This window comes from Petaurus breviceps, unplaced genomic scaffold, assembly GCF_028583685.1.
Source record: "Petaurus breviceps papuanus isolate PSGF00001 unplaced genomic scaffold, PetGlider_PUasm1.0 128, whole genome shotgun sequence".
Classification (NCBI taxonomy): Eukaryota; Metazoa; Chordata; class Mammalia; order Diprotodontia; family Petauridae; genus Petaurus; species Petaurus breviceps.
In genome coordinates this window covers 5068400-5093119 of record NW_027185664.1, presented here as the reverse complement: position 1 = coordinate 5093119, position 24720 = coordinate 5068400, and the positions used below count along the sequence as shown (strand labels likewise).

The following is a 24720-nucleotide window of genomic DNA, read 5'->3' as shown; positions in this document are numbered from 1 at the left end:
AAAATAAGGACATTCCAGCCCCATCTATCATATGGAGGGGGTTTGAATTTCAAATGTGAAAATAGATAAGAAAGCACTTTCAAAAGTTAAAAACATTATGTAAATTTAATTTGTGAGAGTCTTAGAATAGTAGAGTTGGAAGGTAACTAAGAAATCTTGCAGTCCAGCTTCCTAACCAATGCGAGAATTCTTTGAAAACTTGGTGGTTGTCATCCAGACTCTGCTCATATATCTCCAACAATGAAAAGGCCATTCTGTTTTTGGATCACTCTGACTTTTTAAAAAGGCCTTTCTTATTTCAGAGCCAATAGTTGCCTTCTTCAGGCTTCCCCCCATTTGCTCATATGCTGCCCTCTGCTACAAGTCTGCCCCCTTTCCACTTGACACTTCTTCAACTTTTTGAAGACATCTGTCACATCTGCCCTTTAACCATCTCTTCTTCATGCTAAACATTGCCAGTATAAGATGGTTTCCAAGCTCTTCATCCTCTTTGTCACTTGTTTCTGGAGACTTTCTAATCTGTTAGTGCTTTTCATAAAATATGGTGCTAAACAAAACTCGGGTCAAATACAGTGGGTTAATGATAAAATTAATGATAAAGTGCACCTACTTCTTTTCAGGGGCAGCTAGGTGGCACGGTGGATAGAGCACCATGCCTGGAGTTGGGAAGGCTCATTTTCTTGAGTTCAAATCTGGCCTCCGACGTTTACTAGCTGTGTGGTTCTGGACAAGTCACCTAACCCTAATCTATAAAATGAGCTGGAGAAAGAAATGGCAAACCACTCCAGTATCTTTGCCAAGAAAACCCCAAATGAGGTCACAAAGAGTTAAACACAACTACACAACAATGTATATTGTTTCTTTTCTGTGAACAACATATAAACCTATAGATAAAATATATTATAAACTATAAAAGTGAAGTGAAATGTACTTTCAGTCTCATTCAGGGAGCATCCCTAGGCATTTGAGTTTCTGGTTGATCGGTGTATTGTCAAAGAAAAAAATATATGGTGCTCCAAGTTAAAAATAGTCATTCAAATGGACCAGAATTCAATGGTGCTTCCAGTGAGCCAATGAATAACTAAAATTAATATTATTTTTACCAGTGAGGAGAAAAAAGGATTAATTATTCATTACAGCATTTCTATATCTAGCTCTGTTCTAAATAGCCAACATTAAGAGCATAGTGGCTATTTTGAGTCTAAAGAATACTGAAATATGTCTTTAAGGCCTGTTTTCCTACCTGAAGCAGCATTTTCATCCTTTCTATTATCCTATGTCTAATATAAAATAGATATAATATATCTAATATCCCACTATTCCAGTAAGATAACACAGTCTTCAAACTTTTTTCCTAACTTATGACACAGTGATTTATGGCTTATAGAAGGCAGGAGTAGCTCATTTCTTTTTTTTTTTTTTTAAAGCAATAGGGGTTAAGTAACTTGCTCAAGGTTACACGGCCAGTTATTTGTGGGTGTTGGTGCTGAGTATCTGAGCCCGGATTTGATCCAGGTCATCCCGACACTGGAGCCGGTGCTCTTACTTGCTGAGCCACCTGGCCGCCCCTGAGTAGCTCATTTCTGCAAACAGGAAGATGATTAAAATGTCAGAGACAGTTTTCTCTTTTCCTACATTCCTTAAATGAGAATAAGTTCACCTGTGTCTTGGATGTGGGTTATAGCTTTTAAAGCCTATTTCAGCAATAAAGATGACAAAGATGTCATCTTCTCCCTAAGGAAGGTATTGACTATAATCCAGAAGACAAAGGAGAAAGGAGACATGACGTTAACCCATTTTTGTCCACCTCTATAAGTGAACCCCTTTTTATGACCATTAAAAAGTACTCATAAAATAGATTACTACTATGTTAATCGTACCATAACCAGTCAGCACTGACAAGATCTATACCATCTATACTGTTACCTTAAAAGCTAAGAATGAGAAAAGGAATAGACATGGAGTGTATAGACACCAAGAAGAGGGGGGAAAGCCTTTGAATAAGAATATAAGTTATCTAAGCATCTAAACAGGACAATCATTTCCAGGTAGAAAAATATGTGTGCTTACAAAGGGCCGAGGACAACTTCTGAGAGTTGCAAGTTTAGGCAGGATAGAACCTTGGGATAATTGCAGCTTTCCTTCCAATTAAGTAGGTAGGCTTTCTGGCTGCTCGATCGTGATAAAACTCAAGGGACTAAAGATAAATAGGTACCCAGTAACTTGAGTGTGGTGTAAAAAGACAGAACACTGGGTTGTGAATCAGAAACTATTTTAGTCTTGCCTCTGGCATATTTGTGTGACCTCAGAGAAATCATTTTAACTTTTCTGAGTTTAGAAGTTATCTTCAGGGGAGAAAAAAGTGGAAATTATTACTATATAAGGATATCCTGAAGGTAATGTTTAACTTAACTATAAAGTTAATTAGAACAGAAACCATATTAAGTGCAAGAATAATAAATAATTTTTGATCTTCAATACTATTGCTACCTTTAACTGAACTTGTTCATTGTATGGGCTTTACTTCTGGATGTCTAGAAGTATAATTTGATATTGATCTTGAAAGTATCACTTTCTTGGGAGAAAAAAAGGAAAAATACGAGAAAAAAAGAATATAAAACTCCAAATGCACACACCAGATATTTCATGTTTCATGGGAACTAAAGGAATACCAAGTAGCAAGAAAAATTCAAGCTTTGTCCATTTATAAGAAAACATTTGATTATCATGACTTTATAGGTAAGTCCTATGAAGAAGAGATAGGGAGAAAAAATGAGACAATCTTCAAATCAGAAGATTCTGGAAATTTCTGTTAATTTTTCACTCTTACATTTGACAGTAGCTATCTGCCAACACAATGGGTGGTAGCTCTTTCTGCTTTTCCTAAACTAATGTCAAAAAATTGAAAACTGGAGAAAGAATGTCTTTCTTAATTATAAAAGACTTCAGACTGAGACTGATTTTCAGTTTTATTTATTGCCCAGCTATTCATGAAGAGGAAGAGAAAGACTTAACTGCTTTTTGAATGGATCAGACAGGGCAATATAGTCAAAATAGACCTTAGAAATTAATGAGATGATTAGGTCTAAAATGTGTTGAAATTATTGCTTCTCTCCTTACAGAGCTAACCTGTCTTACAAAAGTTACACTTTCAAGGTTTTTACAATGAGCATTTAGTAACAAGCTTGTTATGAAGTAAGTTAAGGATACCATTCCTCTCCTGCTCCACCTCTTCCCACCCCCTGACAAATATTTCTATTTTTTTGAAGGCCATAAAGGATTAGCAGCTTTCCTTCCTCCTCGTCATATCTCACAAAAAATGTTGATTATATGTTTAAAATGACCCCAACCAAGTTGGAAGTTTATATTTTCCTCTATAAAGAGAAGCTAAGTAATTGCTATTAAGAATCTGTAAGTCATTTCACTAACATATGAGAGGCAAATGCTCTTCCCATAATGACTAGGGATGTCTGTAAGTCATCTTTCTGAATATTGAGAGCTTCCTCCCCTTCCCCATTTGGGAATGTAAGAACACGGCAGAGATTGTTGTTGGCTGTTTCTCCATGTAATCAAAATGTCGATGTTTGCCTTTATTACCTGATTTGGTTTCCTTCGCATCTGACAGAACCTGGGGCAGCTCAGTTCTGAGACCTGGTTAAAGGGTTTTTTCACTGAGAAAATTGAGGCATCTGAAAAGTCTCTCAATGCCAAGCACAGGGAATTATCTCATGCGCAGACACAAAAGACAAGACACTCATTGGTATGAAATGAAAAACTGCTGATGAAAGACCATATGAAGCACAATAATAAAGCAAATAATTCTTCAGTTACGTTGAACATGAGGTATATCATAAGAAATAATGCCACACAAATAAAAGTGATTAAAACTTTGAAAATAGATTGATCTGAGAGGTGGTATGGCATACTGATTCAAGAATCAGTTTCTGAGTCAGGATAAACCTGGGTTCAACTCTCACTTCTAAAATGTACTGGCTGCGTATGATTTGGGGGAAATAATTTTGACTCCCCGCCCACATAAGTTTTTCAGTCACTAAGTATTTAGAAAGTGTTTACTATATGCCAGATACTGTACTAGGTTATGGATATGCAAAGAAAAGGCCAAAATAATCCCTGCCCTCAAGATGTTCACATTCAAATGGGAGAGACAATGTGTAAATTACTAGGTACATAAAATCTGTCTGTGTGTATATATACATATATGCATATTTTACAAATACATCAATTACTATAAATGAGAGGTAATCTCAGAGGAAGAGGCAATAGCAAGTGGGAAGAAGGGAGAACCAGTAAAGGTCTGTTGTAGAGAGTGGAGCTTTTTACGGTGAATTTCAAAGGAAGCCCGGAGTCAGAGGTGAAGTGGAAGATCATTCCAGCCACGAGAGACGGCCAGTAGAAAGGCACACAAATAGGAATTGGAGTTTTGCATGTGAGGAATAGCAGGTAGACCAGCATTGGCATAGCGTAGACTCTGTGGAGGGGAGTTTAACACAAGAAGGCAGGAGGGGGCCAGGTTGTAAAGAGTTTTCCATATTATCTTCGAGGTAATAGGGAGCCACTGGAGTTTGAGGAGAGAAGGAGAAGGAGTGACAGAATCAGACTTTTGGGAGACCAATTTGGCAGCTGAGTGTGAAAGGAACTGGAGTGGTAAGAGACTCGAGGCATAGAGAGCAGTGAAAAAGCTATCACACGAGCAGCTAGGTGGCTCAGTAGATAGAGCACTGGCCCTGGAGTCAGGAGAACCTGAGTGCAAGTCTGGCCTCAGATACTTACTAGCAGTGTGACCCTGGGCAAGTCACTTAACCCCAATTGCCTCCAAATTAAGAAAGAAAAAAAAAGCTATTGCTGTAATCCAGGTGAGAAGTGATAATGGTGATGATGTAATGAAGACAAGAGGACATATATTAAGATGTTGTGATGATAGAAACAATGAGATTTGATAGCAGATTGCCATGTGGCTTAAATGAGAGTGAGGAATTGAGGATGACCCTGAGATTGGGGGCTTCGGTACTTGGGAGAGAGAGCATAGTGATGCCCTTGAGAGTACTAAGGAAGTTTGAAAAAAGGAAGGTTTTGGGGGGGATGATCTAAAGTTATATTTTGGACGTGTTGAGTTTGAGGTGCTTGTGAGACGGCCCTGTGGAAGTTCAAAAGACAGGATGAAATAAGGACTGGAATTTAGGAGAGTGACTAGGGCTGCATGATGTAGACTTGGGAATCATCTGCTGAGACCGGATCATTTAACTATTAATTATATTATATAGATATATAATAGTAATATAACCATATTACTATTAATAGTAATAGTTTAATAAATAGTGATAGAAATAAATAGTAAATAGCTCAGAAAAAGAAACAGTAGAGAGAGACAGAAAGAACAGAGGGCCCAGAACGGTGTTTTGGGGACAGATATGGATGAAGGCCCTACAAAGGAGACTGAGAAACAGTCAGACAGGTGAGCGGAGAACCAGGTGAGAGTGGTGTCATGAAAACACCAAAAGAAGGGAGATTATCCAGGAGGTGAAGGTGCTCATAGTGTCACATGATACCGAGGGATCAAGAAAGATGAAGACTGAAAAAAGGTCATACATATAGCAATTAAGAGATCACTTTGGAGAAGCTCGTTCCAGTTGAATGATGAGATCCAGAGCCAGAATGTTAAGAGGCAAATAAGAAGAGAAAAAATGGAGTTATCTAGAATAGATCCCTTCTTCAAAGAGCTTAACTAAAAAGGAGAGAGATAGGATGGTAACTATTGGTGACAGTCATTTCACATGGGGATTTTTAAGGATGTGGCATACAAAGACAAAAATAAAATAATCCCTACCTTTAAGACTACCCTTTTCTTTCATTCATTTCTACAGTATATTCTTTTAAAAGTCATAGATTGTTCTATTTATGGTCCACTAAAGGAAACAACATAAAAAAACATAAAAACGAAAAAGCAAATACAAATAGACAAATTAAAAAGAACATCAATGAAACTTTGTTTAAGGAACAGAAGAAAAAAGTTCAGTAGCAGACACAAAAAGAACATTTTTGTTACTATCTTGTTAAATTTAATATGTTTGTTTAAAACACACACACATAAAATATACCTTATAGAAGTTTATAGGATTGTCTTCTTTTTGTTTTTTTAAACATTTGTGTTTATTGATGAAAGATTTTTTTTTATAAGCAATCAGGGTTAAGTAACTTGCTCAAGGTTACACGGCCAGTTTTTTCTGGGTGGGTGCTGAGTATCTGAGCCTGGATTTGATCCAGGTCATCCCGACGCTGGAGCCGGTGCTCTTACTCGCTGAGCCACCTGGCCGCCCCTTGATGAAAGATTTTTAAAGTAAATATTGACAAGGTACTTTTGGGGTCACTAACAATTGGGGGGATCAGGAGATTCCTACTCTAAGGAGGGGGCACTTGAACTAAACTTTGAAGGGGAGATGGGAATTCTAAGGGAGGAGGAAAATCATTCTAGCTATAGCAGATGGCTGTGCAAAATCTTGGTAATTAGAGATAAATGCCATGTACAGAAAATATCAAATAGGTCAGTGTGGCTAGACTGGGTTCATAGGCGTGGGCAGGGGATAAAGTGTAAATCAGAGGGGGAAATAGGTTGGAGCCACATTTCCTGAACAGAGGAGTTTGTATTTTATCTTTTTTGTTTTTAATTTGGAGGCAATCACAGTTAAGTGACTTGCCCAGGGTCACACAACCAATAAGTGTCTGAGGTCACATCTGAACTGATTCCAGGACCAGTGCTTTATGTATTTTAACTTAAAGGCAGTAAAGAGCCGCTGGAACTTCTTGAGCAGGGACATCTCATATTCAGAATTGAATTCCAAAACTTGCTGAATTTGCTATTCCTATGGATCAACCAGATGAAAATGTCTGTCAGCGACTGGGAATGTAGGACTGAAGGCTTTTGAGAGTCACCAGAAGAGAGATCATGGTTGACTCAATGGAAGCTGAGGAGATTCCCCAGTGAGAATACAGAAAGAGAAAAGAGGGCTCAGACTACTTGCGTAGTGGGTAGGAGTCCTACGTGAAACATGAATCTCCCACTGACTAGTCTTTTGTTCTCCACCCGACAACATCTAATGCTTTTCTTTTTCTTTTTGCTTTTTTTTGGAGGGCAGTTGGGGTTAAGTGACTTGCCCAAGGTCACACAACTAGTTTTTGTGTTAAGTGTCTGAGGAAGGATTTGAACTCAGGTCCTCCTGACTCCAGGGCCGGTGCTCTATTCACTGTGTCACCTAGCCACCCCAAGTGTCTAGTGCTTTTCTGAAAAGCATGATATAATTGTAATGGAAAGGGCCCAGGATTCAATCAGGAGACCTAACTCACTGAACAAAATGTTTTGTGATCTGAAGTAAGTCTCTGCACCCCAGTGTCTTCATTTTGGGGGTAAAAGTATCGTGACTATTAAATAAGATAGCAGTACACTCAGAAAGCATTATGGAAATGTAAGGAAGTAAGAGAATGAGCTAACTGTGACATTGACAACATGAAACAATCCCCTGATTTTGCAGATGAAGGAAATGAGGCCCAGAGAGGTTGTTACTTACTGAAGGTCACACAGAAAATTAACAGAATTCTGCCCTAGAACCTATGCCTCGACTCCCTGACTTCATACTCCTTCTACAACCCCACAGCTGTCTCTTAACTTTGGGGGCACATTCAAGATCATTATAAAATTCCTTTTCTAAATTCATACTTAAACTGGCAACCATCCCCTTTGAACGAATAATTGTAACTACAGTTTGTTGGTGAGCACAGTTCATTGCTTCCTCTGATGGGAATGAGTAATGAGGATTTTTTTTTATTTGCCTCCCCCCCAAAAAAAGTGAGAGTGAGGGAGGTTGGGGAGCTTTGGCTCTAAAATGGAACTAGAAAATGTGTCAAGCTGCAAGCATTTATTGAGTTCCTACTGTATGCTGAGGATCCAGTACAAAGAATGACATAGTGCCCCCTCCCAGGGCTTGCTCTGATTTAGACATCTGCTGGGGATGGTGGGATTAAGCCAGAGGATGGAGGGCAGTGTTGCTGTCAAAGGAATCATCCTTCCCTTTGCAGCATCCTTTTCATTGCTTTCCCCATCTCTTTCCTTGTCTTCTTCCTATTTTTCATTAAATCACAGGTTTTTTAGCCTTTTGGGCATCTTGAATCCCTTTGGCAGTCTGCTGAAGTCTCCATTGTTTCTTCCTCATAATATGCATTGACTGTATTCCTAATTGAAGGAAGCACTAAATTTCAGATTGAGGTTAATGAACAAAGATGTATTTTTTTTCCTTGTCGAAGTTTAGAAATCCCCAGAAACCTCTCCATGGATCCTGAGTTAAATTGTTGTTACTTAGTCATTTTGCAGTCCTGTCTTATTCTTGTGACCCTTTTTAGGGTTTTCTTGCCAAAAATACTGGAACGATTTGCCCTTTCCATCTTCAACTCATTTAACAGACAAGAAGACTGAGGCAAACAGGATTCAGGGTCACACAGAGAGTAAGCATCTGAACCTGGTTCCAGACTCAGGTCTTCCTGATTCCAGGCCCAGTGCTCTCCCCACTGCCCAATCGAGTCAGCAAGCATTTATTAAGTAGCTACTGGGTACTTAGGCACTCTGTTAAATCCAAGTTTAAAAAATCCCAGCCTCAGATTGTCAGCTCCATGAAGGAATTGGAGCCCCTTAGATTCCTCTTCAGTACATAGTAGGCACTTTATAATTTTTAATTAATTGTAAGTTTTTAAATTATTCATAATATACCTTATTTAATTATTTATAATATAATTTATAATTAATTATAAGTTTTAATCAAATTCCCTTGGCCATTAGTGACTGTGGCAGCATAGGCACCCGTTCCTTTTTCCCCATCTTGGCAGAGCTGGTGCTAGTTTCAGGAGGGATCCTTGTGACAGAAACTGACTCCTCCCTTTATGGATCATTCACCCACCTATTCAGTAGAAAGCACTGCCCTCTCCCCCACCTCCTTCTCCCAACACTCTTCTATTGAACTGAACTGACAACTAACCTGCTTAATTTTTTTTTGCTTTTTTTTTGGAGGGCAATTGGGGTGAAGTGACTTGCCCAAAGTCACATGGCTAGTAAGTGTATCAAGTGTCTGAGGCCAGATTTGAACTCAGGTCGTCCTGACTCCATGGCCAGTGCTCTATTCACTGCGCCACCTAGCCATCCCTGCTAACCTGCTTATTATAAGAAAATGAATTCCATATGTTATTACATAGAACCATAAGTGGTTTTTATATTGAAAATTAGCTTTCTGTATTACTGCAGTAGATAATGGATTCCCCTTTGTTAAAGAGTGAATCTCTTTGCTGGGATTAAATGCTAGGAGCTGCTGCAGCAGCTTCCTCTTCTCATTCAATAATGAAGTATGGGGTATGAGTCAGACTCATAAATAATCATAAGATAATTTGCCTTCAGTGATGACATCTTTTTAACTATGAAGGATCTTTGGAGTCATTAGGCATTCTAGTACATTCCATGTTAATTAATAGGTATTCAGGACATAAGAGAACTTATTTGTTAAAAAAAATATCAGTAGGAAAATATGCAATGTAGTTTCATAATGATCTTTTGTTTTTCTTTGAAAATACAGACATACCAAGTGGACCTGAAGCCAAATGGGTCAGAAATCATGGTGACAAATGAAAACAAAAGGGAATATATTGAGTATGTATTCCTCTATTTCACAGCTTTTCTTAAATTAACCATAATAACAAGTTTGACATGTGCTTCAGACATGAGTTTTATTGCTTCTTGTTCAATGGCAAGATTTTTTTTCCCTTGAGCTCAAGCCCAAGATCAGAATGGTGATTTTTTTTCTGATTGAACTTGTTATTTACTTGGTTTGCTATGAACTTCCATGATGTTTATGTCCAGATGATGTGATGCACTGAAGGGTGAGTTGTTGGGTACCAGAACACGTGGTACTTCCTTGGAACACTTATGTATCTACTCAGGGTCTCTGAAATTCAGGGACTAGAACAGAGAGGGTAACTCTTACATAATAGGGTTCTAATGTCATAGCTTATAGTTTGATTTTTCTGATTATATAAGAATCATGTAAGAAAGTGGTCAAGATAATATACTGCAGCCTCTTAACTATTTCTGTTGAGGGTGCCACCCAGGCTCAAAAACTCAAAGTCATCTCTGAATCCACACCTTCTCTCCTGCCCTCATATCCAGTTAGGTTCCAATTCCTGGCAGTTTCACTTCCACAATGTAATACTATTGCCAAGTTCCATAATTATATATTGGAAAATATATGAAAACCCTCATACGTCATGCCCTTCTTTCCCTGTCATTTTTTGGGTTTTTTTAATTAACTTCACTGATTAATAAAGAATTAATAAAGTTTTAAATTAATAAATATAAAATAATGATAGTGAAGATTTTTTTAATGTTGTCTCATCTTCCTTATATTAGCTTAGTCATCCAGTGGAGATTCGTCAACAGAGTCCAAAAACAAATGAACGCCTTCTTGGAGGTAAGTTGCATTGACTGTCATTTGTTTCTCAGGTCTTCTTAGTTATAGTAGAGAGAGGATTTCCCTCCCCTAGTTTGTGTGGTATGATGGAATGGATCAATAACTTCAAAGCTGGGCCAGGAGTATGAAAAATACAGCATAGATCCTTCAGAATTATGCAGTTTCCACCTCTTCTCTTCTCCTATACAAGGAGCGTTAAGAGAAAGGCACCTAAAAATCCCTACATTGCTTTCTTCTTCCTGGAAATTTTGCTATACGCTGTTTCTCTCATCTCTTTTATATTACTTTCACGCTTTTTCAGTGAGGATATTTACATAATAATGCCCCTAAGCTTGTTTAATCTTTTTACTGAAATCTAGCCAAGGTAGGACAAAAACCCACCATTTCTAGATTCTTCTCAAAAGCGGTGAGTTCTTCACAGTTTTGAAGTTAAGGAGCAAATGTTCTAAGTGGCATTTTCAATGATTCCATAGTCCCTGAATATGAAATTTGGCTATACATTTCCCTCCTCTCTTTACTTTCTTCTATAATAGTCTTGCTGACCTCTACAATCCCCACATGATCAGTCACCTTTTTATTACAGTAAAACACCACTATGATTATCCTTTCAGCTAGATTATTTTTGTTGTTGCACCTACTAAGCTTTCATCCATCTCAAGTGGCTAATCAGTTTCTCTATCCTTCCATGACCCTATCACATGGCTGGGGAAATACAGTCCCAAACCTATCTCAGGGCATCCCTAATCCAGGGTACAAAAGTCAAAAGGAAGAGAAGAGCTACTTTTTTAAAAAATTCTGAATTTGACAAACCACCCCCATGAATATTTCTACATACTAGAACAGAAAAGGATTATTTGAGAAAGAAATCTGTTTAATACAGCTCCTGTTTTTTAATGTAAACAAATTCAGTGTGTTACTTTTAAAGGTTTTCTTCTTTTCTCTGTTTTCTTCTACGCATTACTTAAAGAAATGCTTCAAAAACCGTATTTCTTAATTTTCTTCTTTGATACAGAGAAATGCTAATACTAGTTCATTCTGTCCCTCAAATCTTTGATCCCCCTCCACCATAAGGAAAAGGAAAATCCAATCTTTGTAACAAATAAGCATAGTCAAGCAAAAGAAATCCACACATTTGCCATGTCTAAAAATGTTGAGTCTTTCATCCTTCTGTCAGGATGTGGGCTTTAGTAGTCTGCTTCATCTTTGATCCTTGGAATAATTGGAGTTTTTAATTCTTTCAAAGTTACTTATCTTTACAATATTGTGATCACTTTATGTATATTGTTCTCCTGGTTCTGCTTACTGCACTCTGCTTCAGTTCATACAAGTCTTGCCAGATTTCTCTGAAACTATCATTTTCTTCATTTCTTATGATATGAACTAATATTCCATTATATTCATATACCACAATTTGTTTAGCCATTCACCAGTTACCAGACACCTCTTTTGTTTCTGGTTCTTTACTACACCAAAAAAGAGCTGCTATAAATATTTTTGTATGGATATATCCTTTTCCTCTTTTTTTGAATTCTTTGGGGGTATAGGCCAGGTAGTGGTATTGCTGGGTCAAAGGGTATGCACAGTATAGGATATAGTTAGAAGCTGCTTTCCGGATTGCTTGGACCCGTTCACTCACAATTGTTTATCAGCACAGACATCTTTCTGCATGCTGTCTAACAATTGTCATTCTATTTTCCTTTCTTGTCATCTTGGCAAACCTGATAAGTGTGAAGTATAACCTCGGAGTTTATTTTCATTTCAATTTCTTTAATTATTAGTAATTCGGAACATTTTTTTCATCTAACTGTTGGATTTCTTGGATTAAACTTCAGTTGGATTGGATTTCTTCCTTTGAAAACTACTTATTCATTGTGTTTACCCTTTGAGATAGCAGCACCACTACTAGGTCTGCATCCCAAAGAGATCAAAGAAAAGGGAAAGGGACCTAAGTACAAAAATATTTATAGCAGCTCTTTGTGGTGAAAATGAGAGGATGCCCACCAATTGGGGAATGACTGAACAAGCTGTGGTATATAATCGTGATGGAATACTATTGTGCTATAAAAAATGATGAGCAGGATGGTTTCAGCAAAACCTGAAAGACCTGTATGAACTGATGAAGAACCAGATGAAGAACACATAACCGCAATATTGTTATGATTATCAAATATGAAAGACTAGCTACTCTGATCAAGACCATGAGCCGAGACAAATCCAAGGGACTCATGATGAAAGATGCTATTCACCTCCAGAGAGAAAACTGGATCAACTCTGAATACAAATTGAAGTTTAATTTTTTTTTTACTTTGCTTTTCTTGCTTTTTTTTTTGCTCCATGGTTCATATGGAAATATATTTTGCATGATTTCATATGCATAATTGATATTGTATTGTTTGCCTTTTCAATGGAGAGGCACAAGGAATAAGATGGAGGGATATTTTTGAATCAGTTATTTACATATCATGAATATCAGACCTTTGCTAGAGAAGCTTGTTGCAAATATTTTTCCAGTTAACTTTTTTTCCTTCTTAATATTAACTGTATTTTTGTTTGTGCGAAAACTTTCCCACTTTACATAATCAAAATTGTCTTTTTTATTTCTGTGCTTCTCTTTATACCATATCTGTCCCTAATCCTTGTGAAAAGTTTTTCTTCTTGTCGCTCTAATGTTCTAATGATAGGACCTTTTATATAAGACATACCTCTTTGAAGCTTATTATGATATGTAGTATGAGGTCTTGGTCTAAATCAGAGGTTCCTAACCTAGGGACTTTGACCTTGTTTTATAAAAATGTTTTGAGAACTTCATTTCAATTTAATTGGCTTACTTCATAAATCAATCTATTTGATTTTATGTATTTGAAACATACTGAGAATGGGTAAATGGTCTTTATCAGACTAAAGAAAGGATCCAAGACATTAAAAAAAAAAAAAAAGTTAGGATCCCTTGGTCTAAATTGTTTATACAGTTTATTAAAATTTTTACTGTCTCAAAATGAAAAATGTTTTTTTAAGGCTTTATAAAGTTTATTAGCTATTGGAAATTTGAAGTATACAACAGAAAAAAATACTCCAAATTTTAATTCATTTTAAGCTAACTTAGAAAAATCTTCTGGTTCTGTTTGGCAAGGTGCCTAAAGCCAATCAAAATTTATTCCCACATATAATGAGGAATAAAGCCCTGGCCATGGGTAGATGCTCCTAAGGAATTCAGAGATTTAATATCAATAGAATTTCAAAATTCACATTTGAGATCCAATCCTTTAGTTTGAAGATTAGGAAACTGAGACTTGGAGAGGCTAAGAGAATTAGCCCACGGCTGGTAAGAAGGTCAGTAGCGGAGGACAGATTCCAATCAAAATCTTCTGATTTTCCTTGTCCATTACCCTTTCTCCTATACTACATGACTGTCTTATTTTATTTATCTTGGTATACATTGAATTTATGTTATTTTAAGATACTCTATTCATCATCTGTGGGCCTGTGTATTTTTAGGACTTATTGACTCACTTGAATGCATCATAGATAGGTTTTAGAATCTACATACTTGCAATTGCCCGATTTAAGGTTCACTAAATAACTAAGCCATTCTAAAGTCAAGGTTTTTCATTACTTATATTTGGGAGGGGGAAAATGGATAACATTTTAAAATTGATAAAACACAGATGCTATTACCTGAAAATAAATAACTGTCTTTTTAAAATAATTTTTATTTGGTTAAGAACAAAAATCATGTTCCCTTTAAACATTCCTTTGAGAAAAAAAAAGTTTTTGGATTATTTATTCATTTTTCTTTTTTTTTTCTTTTTTCCTTTAGGGATTTACAGAATTGCTTCCTATTGATTTGATTAAAATTTTTGATGAAAATGAATTAGAGGTTTGTTGCCTTTTAAATCTTTCATAATTTTTTGAAAAGTATATCAGAAATTTCTTCATTCTTCTACCAACTATACAATTTTCTTTGCTCTAGTTCATAATGTTCTACAAAGAAGGGAGAAGTGAATTATACTGTGCATAGATTTTATTTGTTTGGGGAAAATGAGGAGCTGAGTCATGCCAGCTGATCAGTCAGCTCTCATTTAACAATATCAATTAGAAGTGAATGTTAATATAAGTGATTTAAATCTCAAGAAATCCACCATTCTGAGTTTGATCATGGCCCTGAGAAGTCATACAGACACATACTATATCCAGAAGCAGCAGGGAACCTATATGAAGGCCCAGTCCTGACCTGCACTGTTGAGTTGGGATTACTTCTCCATTGTCTGTGGCAGCAGGCAAAATTGCGGTGCTAGCAATCTGTATCAGATGTTGGTTATAGGCATAGTTTTTAAAGCAAACCTTCCCCTAAATCATTCAGTGAAGTAGAAAAAAAAGGATATGGTTTCATTATTTATTTCAGCATCTTCGAACTGGAGAATTAACATGTAAATCCAAAGTCAGTGGAAGTCATCATCCCTTTTTAATGTGTTAAAAGAGAATCTTTTTTTTAGAAATTTCTCCCCCAGGCAAGATTAGAATCCAGAAGTTTGGGGGAGGGAGGCATATCCTATTTTTGCCTTTTTAATGACAAATTAGGGACATTAGATTTGAGCCCACTTCAGCCGAGGTCCTTTTCTTGGACAGTAGAAATTGTCTTAATGCAATTTATGAGCTAGAAGGAAGCTTAGAAATAATCTGATTCAGCTCCATAATTTTATATGTGAGGAAACTGAAACATATGGAAGCTGGAATTGTGACTTGTACAAAGTCACATTACTAGTTAATGGCAGAACAGGAATTATCACTTGTCTCTCCATCATTCTCATTGTCCCGATTTCCATGACACCATGCTGCTTTTTATAGTTATGTCAAATACAATTCTGAGAGAACATCTTCCCTAGTAACAGATTTACACAGTTTTTTTTAAAAAATCTAGCTTAAATATAAGTCACAACCAATAAAAACAACCAGCAATGTTAATAAATGACTAATTAACACAGAAGCTTTGTTCATGGATGTACTTAGAGCTAGGGAATTGAATTGAATGCAATGCATGACCTGTTCTAATTGTCTGTGGGCCCTTGGGCTTTGAATAAGATGGAGGATTATATGACTTCGAGCAGCCATGAACTGGGAATCATTTCCTATGGTTAATGATAAAATATCGGTAAAAGTACTTATTCATTGGGGGAAGCTAAGATTCCAGCCCCCATCTGGGGGTAGGGTGGGCCTAATGACAATGAGGCAAGATGGAGAGAGGTATAATAATGACAGGCTCATTAAGGATGGAAACCTGGAATGGGCAACTGAGTGGGGATGGTAGCTGTATGAAAGGGAGCTAACTTTATAAAGCTTCTGATTTTCTCTACCAAACCAGATACTTTGTTGATTTTATTTTTTTATTAATGGCAATATTGATTCAGTATACTTATGTAGTCAGTAAAATCCCCCAAAAGTTAATGTGATATATTTTTTAAATCTTTAAAGTATTTGGAGAAGAGCAGGATGGACATTTAATAGATTTCCTGGTTACATACAAAAATTGGAAATCTGTCCCTTCTTTTTTTTTTTAAACCAAATGTGATTTTATCAGTTTAGAGCATTCCCAGTAAGGAATTTCTTCTCTCAAGTCAATACCTTCTCTAAAACTTCTAGTCTAGAGAGTTGCCTGGAAATAAGAGGCTTGCCCAGGGCCACACAATAGTATGTATCACAAGTGGGACTTCAACCTAGGTCCTCCCGACTCTAAGACTAGCCCTCTATTCGCTAAAGCCACAGTGCCTTTTGTGTGATCCAAATGGTCATCTCTTTGGTTTGTTACAGCAAATGTAGATAGGAGCTTTATTCGATTTGTTTTTATTAAAGGTGATGAATTGGGTTATGGATGGTTTTATTTTTGAAAAAACAGCAACCATTTTTATAACAATATTGGTGATGAAACTAAGTTGAATCATCAGTGTGATTTTCAGTTTTTTAGACCTCCCACATTTAAACCTGAATTGATTTTCCTAAATAGCTGCTGATGTGTGGCCTTGGAGATGTGGATGTTAACGACTGGAGACAACATGCTATTTACAAGAACGGCTACTGCCCAAATCACCCTGTCATTCAGTGGTTCTGGAAGGTAAGCCCCAATCCCACACTGTGGCCACATTGTTCTTCTAGGGCCGGCTGTTGTACTAACTGTTCTGTCTTTTCTGTACATAGGTTATATTTATCTCTAGTAGGAGTACTTCCTGATATGCCTTATGCTGTTTTCATTTTAGTATTTATATTTGAAGATTAGGAAAAATTCTTCTTTGGCTTATTATCGATGCAGAGTAAAAAGTGGCTAGGGCGGCACTTAATGGAAGGAATTAATTTTATCATTCCTTTTAATTAATGGAAAAGTAATAAGAAAGGAAATTTAAAGAATGATCCTTAATGGTAAGATTATAAAGCATTCTCCCTTAATACTAGGGAATATAGATTAAGGAAAAATTGAATTGCATAAATAACATACAAGTTCATCTTCAAAACTGTATTGTCCATCAATACTATGACGAATGTACCCTCTCCCATTATCTTATAACTGAGATTGGAAATTTTTTTTATACTTTTCCAAAATATCATTCTTCCCAAAGAATCTGCCCCTAATTTTCTAAAGAATTCTGCCAAATATTTTGAGATTTCATTGCTCCAGGAATGAGTAATGTGGAATATGATTTAATATGACTTAATTATCCAAGTACCATTATCTTTTTGGAATGGGGAGAAGGTGGAGAGATTTCAAAAGTGTAGTCAACAAAAGGCTGCATGTTTTGAGAACAAAGCAAACCACTCATTTTTATTTTCCTTTATTATATTTTTAAATACTAGTGGTGACATAGATAGATGATTCGGCTTGCAGAGAAACTACTTGAAATCCAAGTCTTGTGATTAGATGAAGGTGTAACCATAGTTTAAGTATAAAGAGTTTTCCTTTCCTTTCTTTTCCTGCTCTTTGGAATCCCAGTAAACCAGAAGTATAGAGACTCCATCTTAGTATTAGCAGCATGTACAGTGAATCTAACAGCATTCCAACAAGGTTCCTCTCTGTTGTCTCTCCCATTTGCCGTTCTCTCCACTCACACAGCAGACATTCTTGGCTGGTCTCTCATCATCTCTTCCCTAGCGTCTCCCTACTCCAGTCTGTGTGTGTGTGTGTGTGTGTACTTTTGACATAGCCACTGAACAGATTTTCTTAAAGTACATATTTGATCATGTTACTCCTCCTTGATACACTCTCATGAAGATGAGTCTTCTTTCCTGATTTCAGGCCCAGCACTCTATCCACTGTGTCATCTAGCTGCCCTTGTATTCTGTTACACATCATATTACACCTATAACACCTCTATGTACTTGAATCCTATGTTATTCTTGGTATACGACAACCTTACCACCACCACCATTGTCCCATCTCCTTGACTTTGCTCTTTGCATTGCCTCTCCCCCATACCTGAAATGCCCTCTCTTCCCCTCTTGGAATCTCTCAGGATCCAGAAGCTGAAACACTACCCTTTACAGGAGCTCTTTCTTGGTTCCCTCACTGATAATACTTTCCTCCCTCCCCAGGGTTTTTCCTTGTAACTGTTTTGTCAGTGTGTTACACAGGCTGTTTAGGTGTATTTTGTCTTTGCTGTTAAAATGTTAACACTTGAAAATGCGTGTTGATTGACTTGAGGATGTTCAGATTTTAAAGAATGCCGTTCCTTTTGTTTTTGTAACCATTGATTAGAGCAGGGATTCTGAACCTGAGGTCCCTGAACTAATCTTTTTTTTTAAATATATTTTGATGATTATTTCAATAGAATCAGTTTCTTCTTTTGAGAAGGGGTCCATATGCTTCTAAACAGCCAAAGGGGTACAGGACACACACAAAAAAATTAAGGTTCCTTTGGTTAGAGGATTTCTCAAATAAGAAACCCGGGTTTGTACCTTGAGTTTCTGTTGCTGGGAAAGCTTACATAATATCTTGTGTTTATGAGGGGCGAGGGAAATCACCATGCCATATAGACAGAATTATAAGGGTGATGACGCCATCAATATTAGCTTTTTATATAATGCATTTTGACATATTGGCAGACAAAAGAGACATTGTGAGTATTTGACCTCTTTCTAAGATTAGAAAGGTTTGGTATTGTGGCGACATTCAAAAATATGGCTCAATTTTCAGACTTGACTGTCTGGGTCTTATATTACAGTATAAATAAAATTATTTTTTGAATGTCTAAGTTAAAGCAGCAAGTGCTGCATAGGAGACATAATGACTATTTGTCTCTGTTAATAGGCCGTATTATTGATGGATGCTGAGAAGCGTATCCGGTTACTACAGTTCGTTACAGGGACATCCCGAGTGCCTATGAATGGATTTGCTGAACTTTATGGTAAGCAAGAGAATGTGTTGAGTGAAACACTTCCTGAAAACCCATGCCAACATGTTTTCCAAGATGGAGCTGCCTAAGGATAAATAAATGATGCCTCCTAGATTTCTTAACCAAGCTTAATATTTTCTGTGTTCTCAGAAATTTATTTTGTATAGATCTTATGCAAATGCATTTCATTATACAGAAGTCTGAATACATTTTAACCAAATAATACATGCCTTCATACAAAGTGCCTTGGTTTTGTTATTAATGAAAAGAAACAGAATAATCAGACTTGGGAAGCTCTCGTGTGGCCATGTGCTAGTACCATCTCCAGGAGATTGAGTTCTTCATTGTTTACAGTGTATTAAAATCATAAATAAGCAAAACTCTACCTATTCCACATATTGAAGGTTTTATTATTTTTTTTCTTAGAAGTGGTGTTTAAAGGTATCAAGACCATTTGTGCCTGCATATGAGACTTTGGGAATACTCCACCCTGAAAAAAAAAAACATAAATTTTATGTTGTGAATTTATATAACGATTTTAAAGACACAATCTAAGGAATAGGTCTGGAGTCTGTGCCCCTCCTTTGACTTTTTTACCATGACCCTAAGTAGACTGATTCTCTCTTCTGTTCTTTCCTTCTCTTGGCATTTTTCAAGTTAATTCTGCTATCATTCATACATATTAAATTGTATTTTCTTCTTTGATCCAGGTTCAAATGGTCCTCAGCTGTTTACAATAGAGCAATGGGGAAGCCCTGAGAAATTGCCCAGAGCTCATACATGGTAAGTGGGGAAAGGCACCAAAAATAAATGAGCTATGTCATAGATGAACACACACACAGTCAGCATTCTTTAAGCACAAAGACAGTTAATTTTCACTTGTGCTAATAACAAATGGTAGAAATGTGGCAGAAGTATTGACTAAAAACATGTCAAAAACACTCTTTACCATCATCTTCATTATCACAGATCATTCTAAGCACTTAACTGTTGTCATACTGTACTAGATGCCATAGAAAGAAAACAACACAGATATTTCCTGCCATCAAGTAGTTTTTGGCCTAGGATATAAAACATATCCCAGGAAGGGCAATATAGTTAAAAACTGTATGTCAATGGACAAGACATGGGGGCATAAACAATCTGTGTTAAAATAGCAACCCTCTAGCATCCTAAGGCAGAGGTATCAAATTCCCTGGTTGCCAAGTGTCAGAACCAATTTAAAATATAATTGGGAAATGTTTAATCAAATCAGTAAAAATACCATGCAACACAGGTGAATGACTCCTACAGATGTCATCCGTACATGTAGACTACAGTCATTCACCATAATTTGTGATCTTCTAAGTCACAGGGCTATGGGGATTCATTTCTGTTTGGGTTTGACATCAGTCCCTTTAAAGGATCTGAACTGTCTCTGAACCAAGGAGACGCCATAGAAGGAAAAAGGCCTATAAGAGCAAAGAAGAATCCTTCATGTCTAGCAACCATAATAACTGAGAAAAGGGGAGGATCTGAAGGTTATGCCTGACCCAGTTTACTCAGATTATTTGGCTCATGGACAGAAAAGGAAAAGAGGGCTCTTGCTGACCATTTGATAGCTGGTCTTTTCACACAAATCATAAAGACATGGAAGTGACAGGAAACCTTAATATTGAAATGGATCTTCCATTTCATTTATTTTAATACTCTCTCCAATAGAGAATTCATCTGTTCCTCTACATCCTTTGCAGACGTTTTGCAAGTCTTGTCCATGTTTTCCCATAGACAACAAGGTTAGAATATGACCTCTCTGCCTGTTGCTTACTTGATTCATTACCATATTCATATGCATTCTCATTATCCCAAACCCTAGGCTAATAGAAGGATATGTTTGTCTCTCACCAATTAATAATGTATCAACCTCTTTCTCCTTGAATGCCTTAGACCCTATCCCCACCACATATTATTATATATGATTTGATAAACTGGAGAAATCTCCTAACCCATACACAGTTGCTCATAACCCTACAAAACTACTAATCTCCTAATTGTGACTTATTAACAATGTAGGCAACTAAAACAAAAATTACTATATGTCATAGTTTACCTTTAAGAAAGACCACAGCCAGAATCACCTCTAACCATTACTGTTAACTATAGATGACTTCACCTTACTTATACATAAGTACATATCTATATATATTCATATATAAATGTATAATATATATTATAGATGACTTAATTGGTTCCACAATTCAGTTCCCTCGAGATACCAAGCAAAGTCTCTTCTTGATAATTCTCTTTGTCCTCTTCACTGAATATAGATTTAAAACAGTTCCATTAAAAGAGGAAGCCATGATAGGAAAATAACTTCCCTCAAGGCAACTAGGTGATACAGTTGATAGAGCGCTGGCCCTAGCGTCAGGAAGACCTGTGTTCGCATCTGGCCTCAGACACTACTAGCTATATGTGTGACCTTGGGCAAGTCACTTAACCTCTGTTTGCCTCAGTTTCCTCAGCTGCAGAATGGGGATGATAATAATAGCAGCTGCTTCCTAGGGTTGTTCTGAGGATCAAATGAGATATTTGTTACAGTTCTTAGCACAGTGCCTGGCACACAGTTAGTACGGTATTATTATGCCATCACTCTTAATAGTATCTCTCCAGAATGAGTCATAAAGTTATCTTTATAATGGTTCTTCATAAGATAACTGAAATAGTTTTCCCAAGAAATTTTTTTTCCTCATTCTGCTTTCCTCTTTCAGATGTATAGTTTCTCCCAAACCATCTCGATTTATTCTCTCCTCATTTTTTTCCCAAAACTTCTAGCCCCAACTGTCAAATCTTTAATATTTTATTTGTCTTAAAGCTACAGTAATAATAACTATAGCCTCTGTCGTAGAGGCTTTTGAATCTGGTGTTATAATAGCTAGGTCTTCTGATATTGTGTGTATGCAAACAAGCAAAAGAGAAGGAAAAATAGAGAAGAAATGGTTAAAATAAAATGTTTGCCTTGCAAAGAGTTTCTGCTGTGCTCCATACTCTGTTAATCTTGAAATGTTCTCATTCCCCAACAATTTTAGAGGACAGCTTTATTGAGTTAGACCCACCCTGTTGAGATCACTTTGAATTTTGATTCTGTCATAGATCATAGCGACTCTTCCATCCAACATTCATCGCTTGCACATTTGAGAAACATATCATCTATGTCTTTATCCCATTAATTATTAAAGATGTTCTTGAACAAGAAAGAGCTAAGGAGTGAATCCCATACCTTGGAAACAATAGCCAGCAGGCGTTAGTGTTTAATAAGTAAGATCCGTGTGTAGTGCAGTAGAATTGGATTAGAAAGATTCTTTCTTATAAAGATTTGGTTATCTCAAAGTTTTCTAAGAAAAACTCAAGGTGAAAAGGAAAAAAAATCAGAAGCATTCAACAGGTCCCCTTATTTTGGTCCCGTTAAGAGATGGTCATGAACTAGATGTATCTGTAAAAGAAGGAAAAAGCCCCAAAAGACAGTAAGTCGTTTTTAAAAGAAGCTGTGTGTGTGTGTGTGTGTGTATTTTGTTGTTCAGTCATTTTTCAGTCTTGTCCAAGGCTTCACGACCCCATCTGGAGTTTTACTAGCACAGACATTAGAGTGGGTTGTCATTTCCTTCTCATTAGATTAAAGCAAGTGACTTGCCAAGGGTCTTGCTAGTCTGAGGTTGGATTTCACCTCAGGTCTTCCTGATTTCAGGTATAGCACTCTATACACTGCACCATGTAGCTGCCTCATAACTCGCATTAGAAGGACCAAAATGTAAGAAAAACTCAAAGGATCAAGCTGTAGCAATTGAAATAGTACACACAGTATGTATGTACATACAAACATGCGTGTGCGCGCGCACACACACACACACACACATACACACACACACACACACACACCATAAGGCAAAGAAAGAGATAGAGTGAAAATTTTTATTTCAAAACAAACTTTTTTCTGCATCAGTCAATGCACATGTTCCTTCTGGCGCTAGACCTTCTAGCAAGGATGGATGGCCACTGATACTGACAGATATCAGTTCAAGGCTCAGCTGTAGAAATGCAGGTGGCCTAGGTGTTCCACAGCTGAAGGTTAGCCGGTTTTGTGGAATGTGGCAAAGGACCTAAAAAAGAGAGAATGCTAGAGGAGGATTATCACGGTGGCCAGTGTCCAAGTCACTCGGCACCACCCCATGCCTCCAGGCCATCTTTGGCAGAAACAGAACCCAGGCAAGAGCTCAGAAACCCATAATTCAAATACACTATACTAAACAGAATCTGATCTTACAGCTGTTCATCATAGCTCACTCTGTATTAGCATAAGCTATGTGAGTTTGATGTGAGGTGGAACATTATTAGTAACTGGGTCACCACCTTACCTCCCTACACAGTCACTATTCTGACTTCCTTTATTGGACAAAAAGATACTGCGTGGGCATTTCAGCTCCACATTCTTGCTCTCCTGAGCTGGCTTTCACTCGCCAACTAATCCCAAGTGTAAAACCACTGTGGCCACTCTTCAGAATACCTGCCTTTCTTGTTCTTCAATCATTTAGCCATTTCCAACTTTTCATGACCCTGTATGGCATTTTCTTGGCAAATTTGTTTGTTTCCTGGCAAGAGGTTTGCCATTTCCTTCTCCAGAAAACACCTGTCTGCCTACTCCCTAATCTCATACCAACATATTCATAGTGTGCACTCCCTGCAGTCCCTGGGTCTATTGGCAGCATACCACAGAGACAGGTCATTGACTGTCTCTCAAACCATCTATCAATATGCACAAGTCCTGAGGGTATCTTCTGATTCTCCTAAGGACCTCCCTTTGGGACCATCATCAGCTGCTTCCATTGTGTCAAGAGACAGAATAAAACCTCTGTAATATGGTAATCTCCATTTTGTCCCCCTCTGCCTCAGAGTACTCCAAACCACAATCAGTGTGGCTGCAAGGGGAAGCAGGTGTTGGTATTTCCAAAGGGGTATTTAGAAAGACCAGGAAGCACCTCTGGGACTGCTGCAAGCTGATAAGAATTTTGAAAGACAGCCCACCAACTAGGCCTGTGTATCCTGGCAGAACATTCAGAAACTACAGGAAATGTTCGTACCACTTATGTGTTGGTGGAGACCTATGGATGTTGCCTATACTATCAGATATGATTGGGCTTTTTTTTTTCCTCTTCAGTCTTTGTTACAAGGGATGGCTTGATAGATAAGGAGGAAGGGCTGTATACAGAAATGAAGGTGATATCAAAGCAAAAAAAAATAATAAAAATTAGAATTTTTTAATTGCAAAAAGTGAATTGAAAAGAAAAGATTTTTTTAAAAGAAATCAAACACTGCTTTATAAGGCTTCAATAGTCACTGTTTGCTTCTCAGCTGGGTTGACAGGACATGTAGCACCTTCCTTACCTTTTCCCTCTAAGCCCCATAGAAACCCTCTCTCTGGAATTCAGCCTTGTCCAAAAATACTCTGACTAGGGGCAGGGTGGATAGAGTTGGGTTTCCAGGCTGGTTCCCATGAAGTATTGCTAGTCTTCCTGGGGAGGTAATAGGGTTAATGGAAGGAAGCTGATCAAGAGTTCACAGAGGCAGCAAAATAGTTGTTGACTTTGGGGGCTGTGGGGGAAACAAGGAGTCTCTGAGTTTGACCTGAATACTTGAGCATGGAAGGCCGGGGTTAGAGGCTTGGGTGGTATCCTCATTATCCTTTGTAGAATGGTGGGGTTTTTTCCAGCTTGTTCAGGTCTGTTTTACAGAAAGAAGTCCAGACCGTAATGAGGTAGAGTTGGAAGAGTTATACTGTATGTGAATAGGGTAGAAGG

General features: G+C 37.3%; 1 protein-coding gene across 8 annotated transcripts in view; it reads left to right on the top strand.

The window, feature by feature from the left end:
• LOC138171839 (E3 ubiquitin-protein ligase NEDD4-like) overlaps nucleotides 1-24720 on the top strand; it is a 507053-nt gene that overhangs the window by 468654 nt on the left and 13679 nt on the right. For all 8 annotated transcript variants that reach the window (XM_069101437.1, XM_069101446.1, XM_069101443.1 and 5 more), the window contains 6 exons: nucleotides 9627-9700; nucleotides 10457-10517; nucleotides 14335-14394; nucleotides 16516-16623; nucleotides 18808-18904; nucleotides 19603-19675. In XM_069101437.1, coding sequence (XP_068957538.1) covers nucleotides 9627-9700; nucleotides 10457-10517; nucleotides 14335-14394; nucleotides 16516-16623; nucleotides 18808-18904; nucleotides 19603-19675 — 473 coding nt within the window. The remainder of the gene's footprint in view (nucleotides 1-9626; nucleotides 9701-10456; nucleotides 10518-14334; nucleotides 14395-16515; nucleotides 16624-18807; nucleotides 18905-19602; nucleotides 19676-24720) is intronic.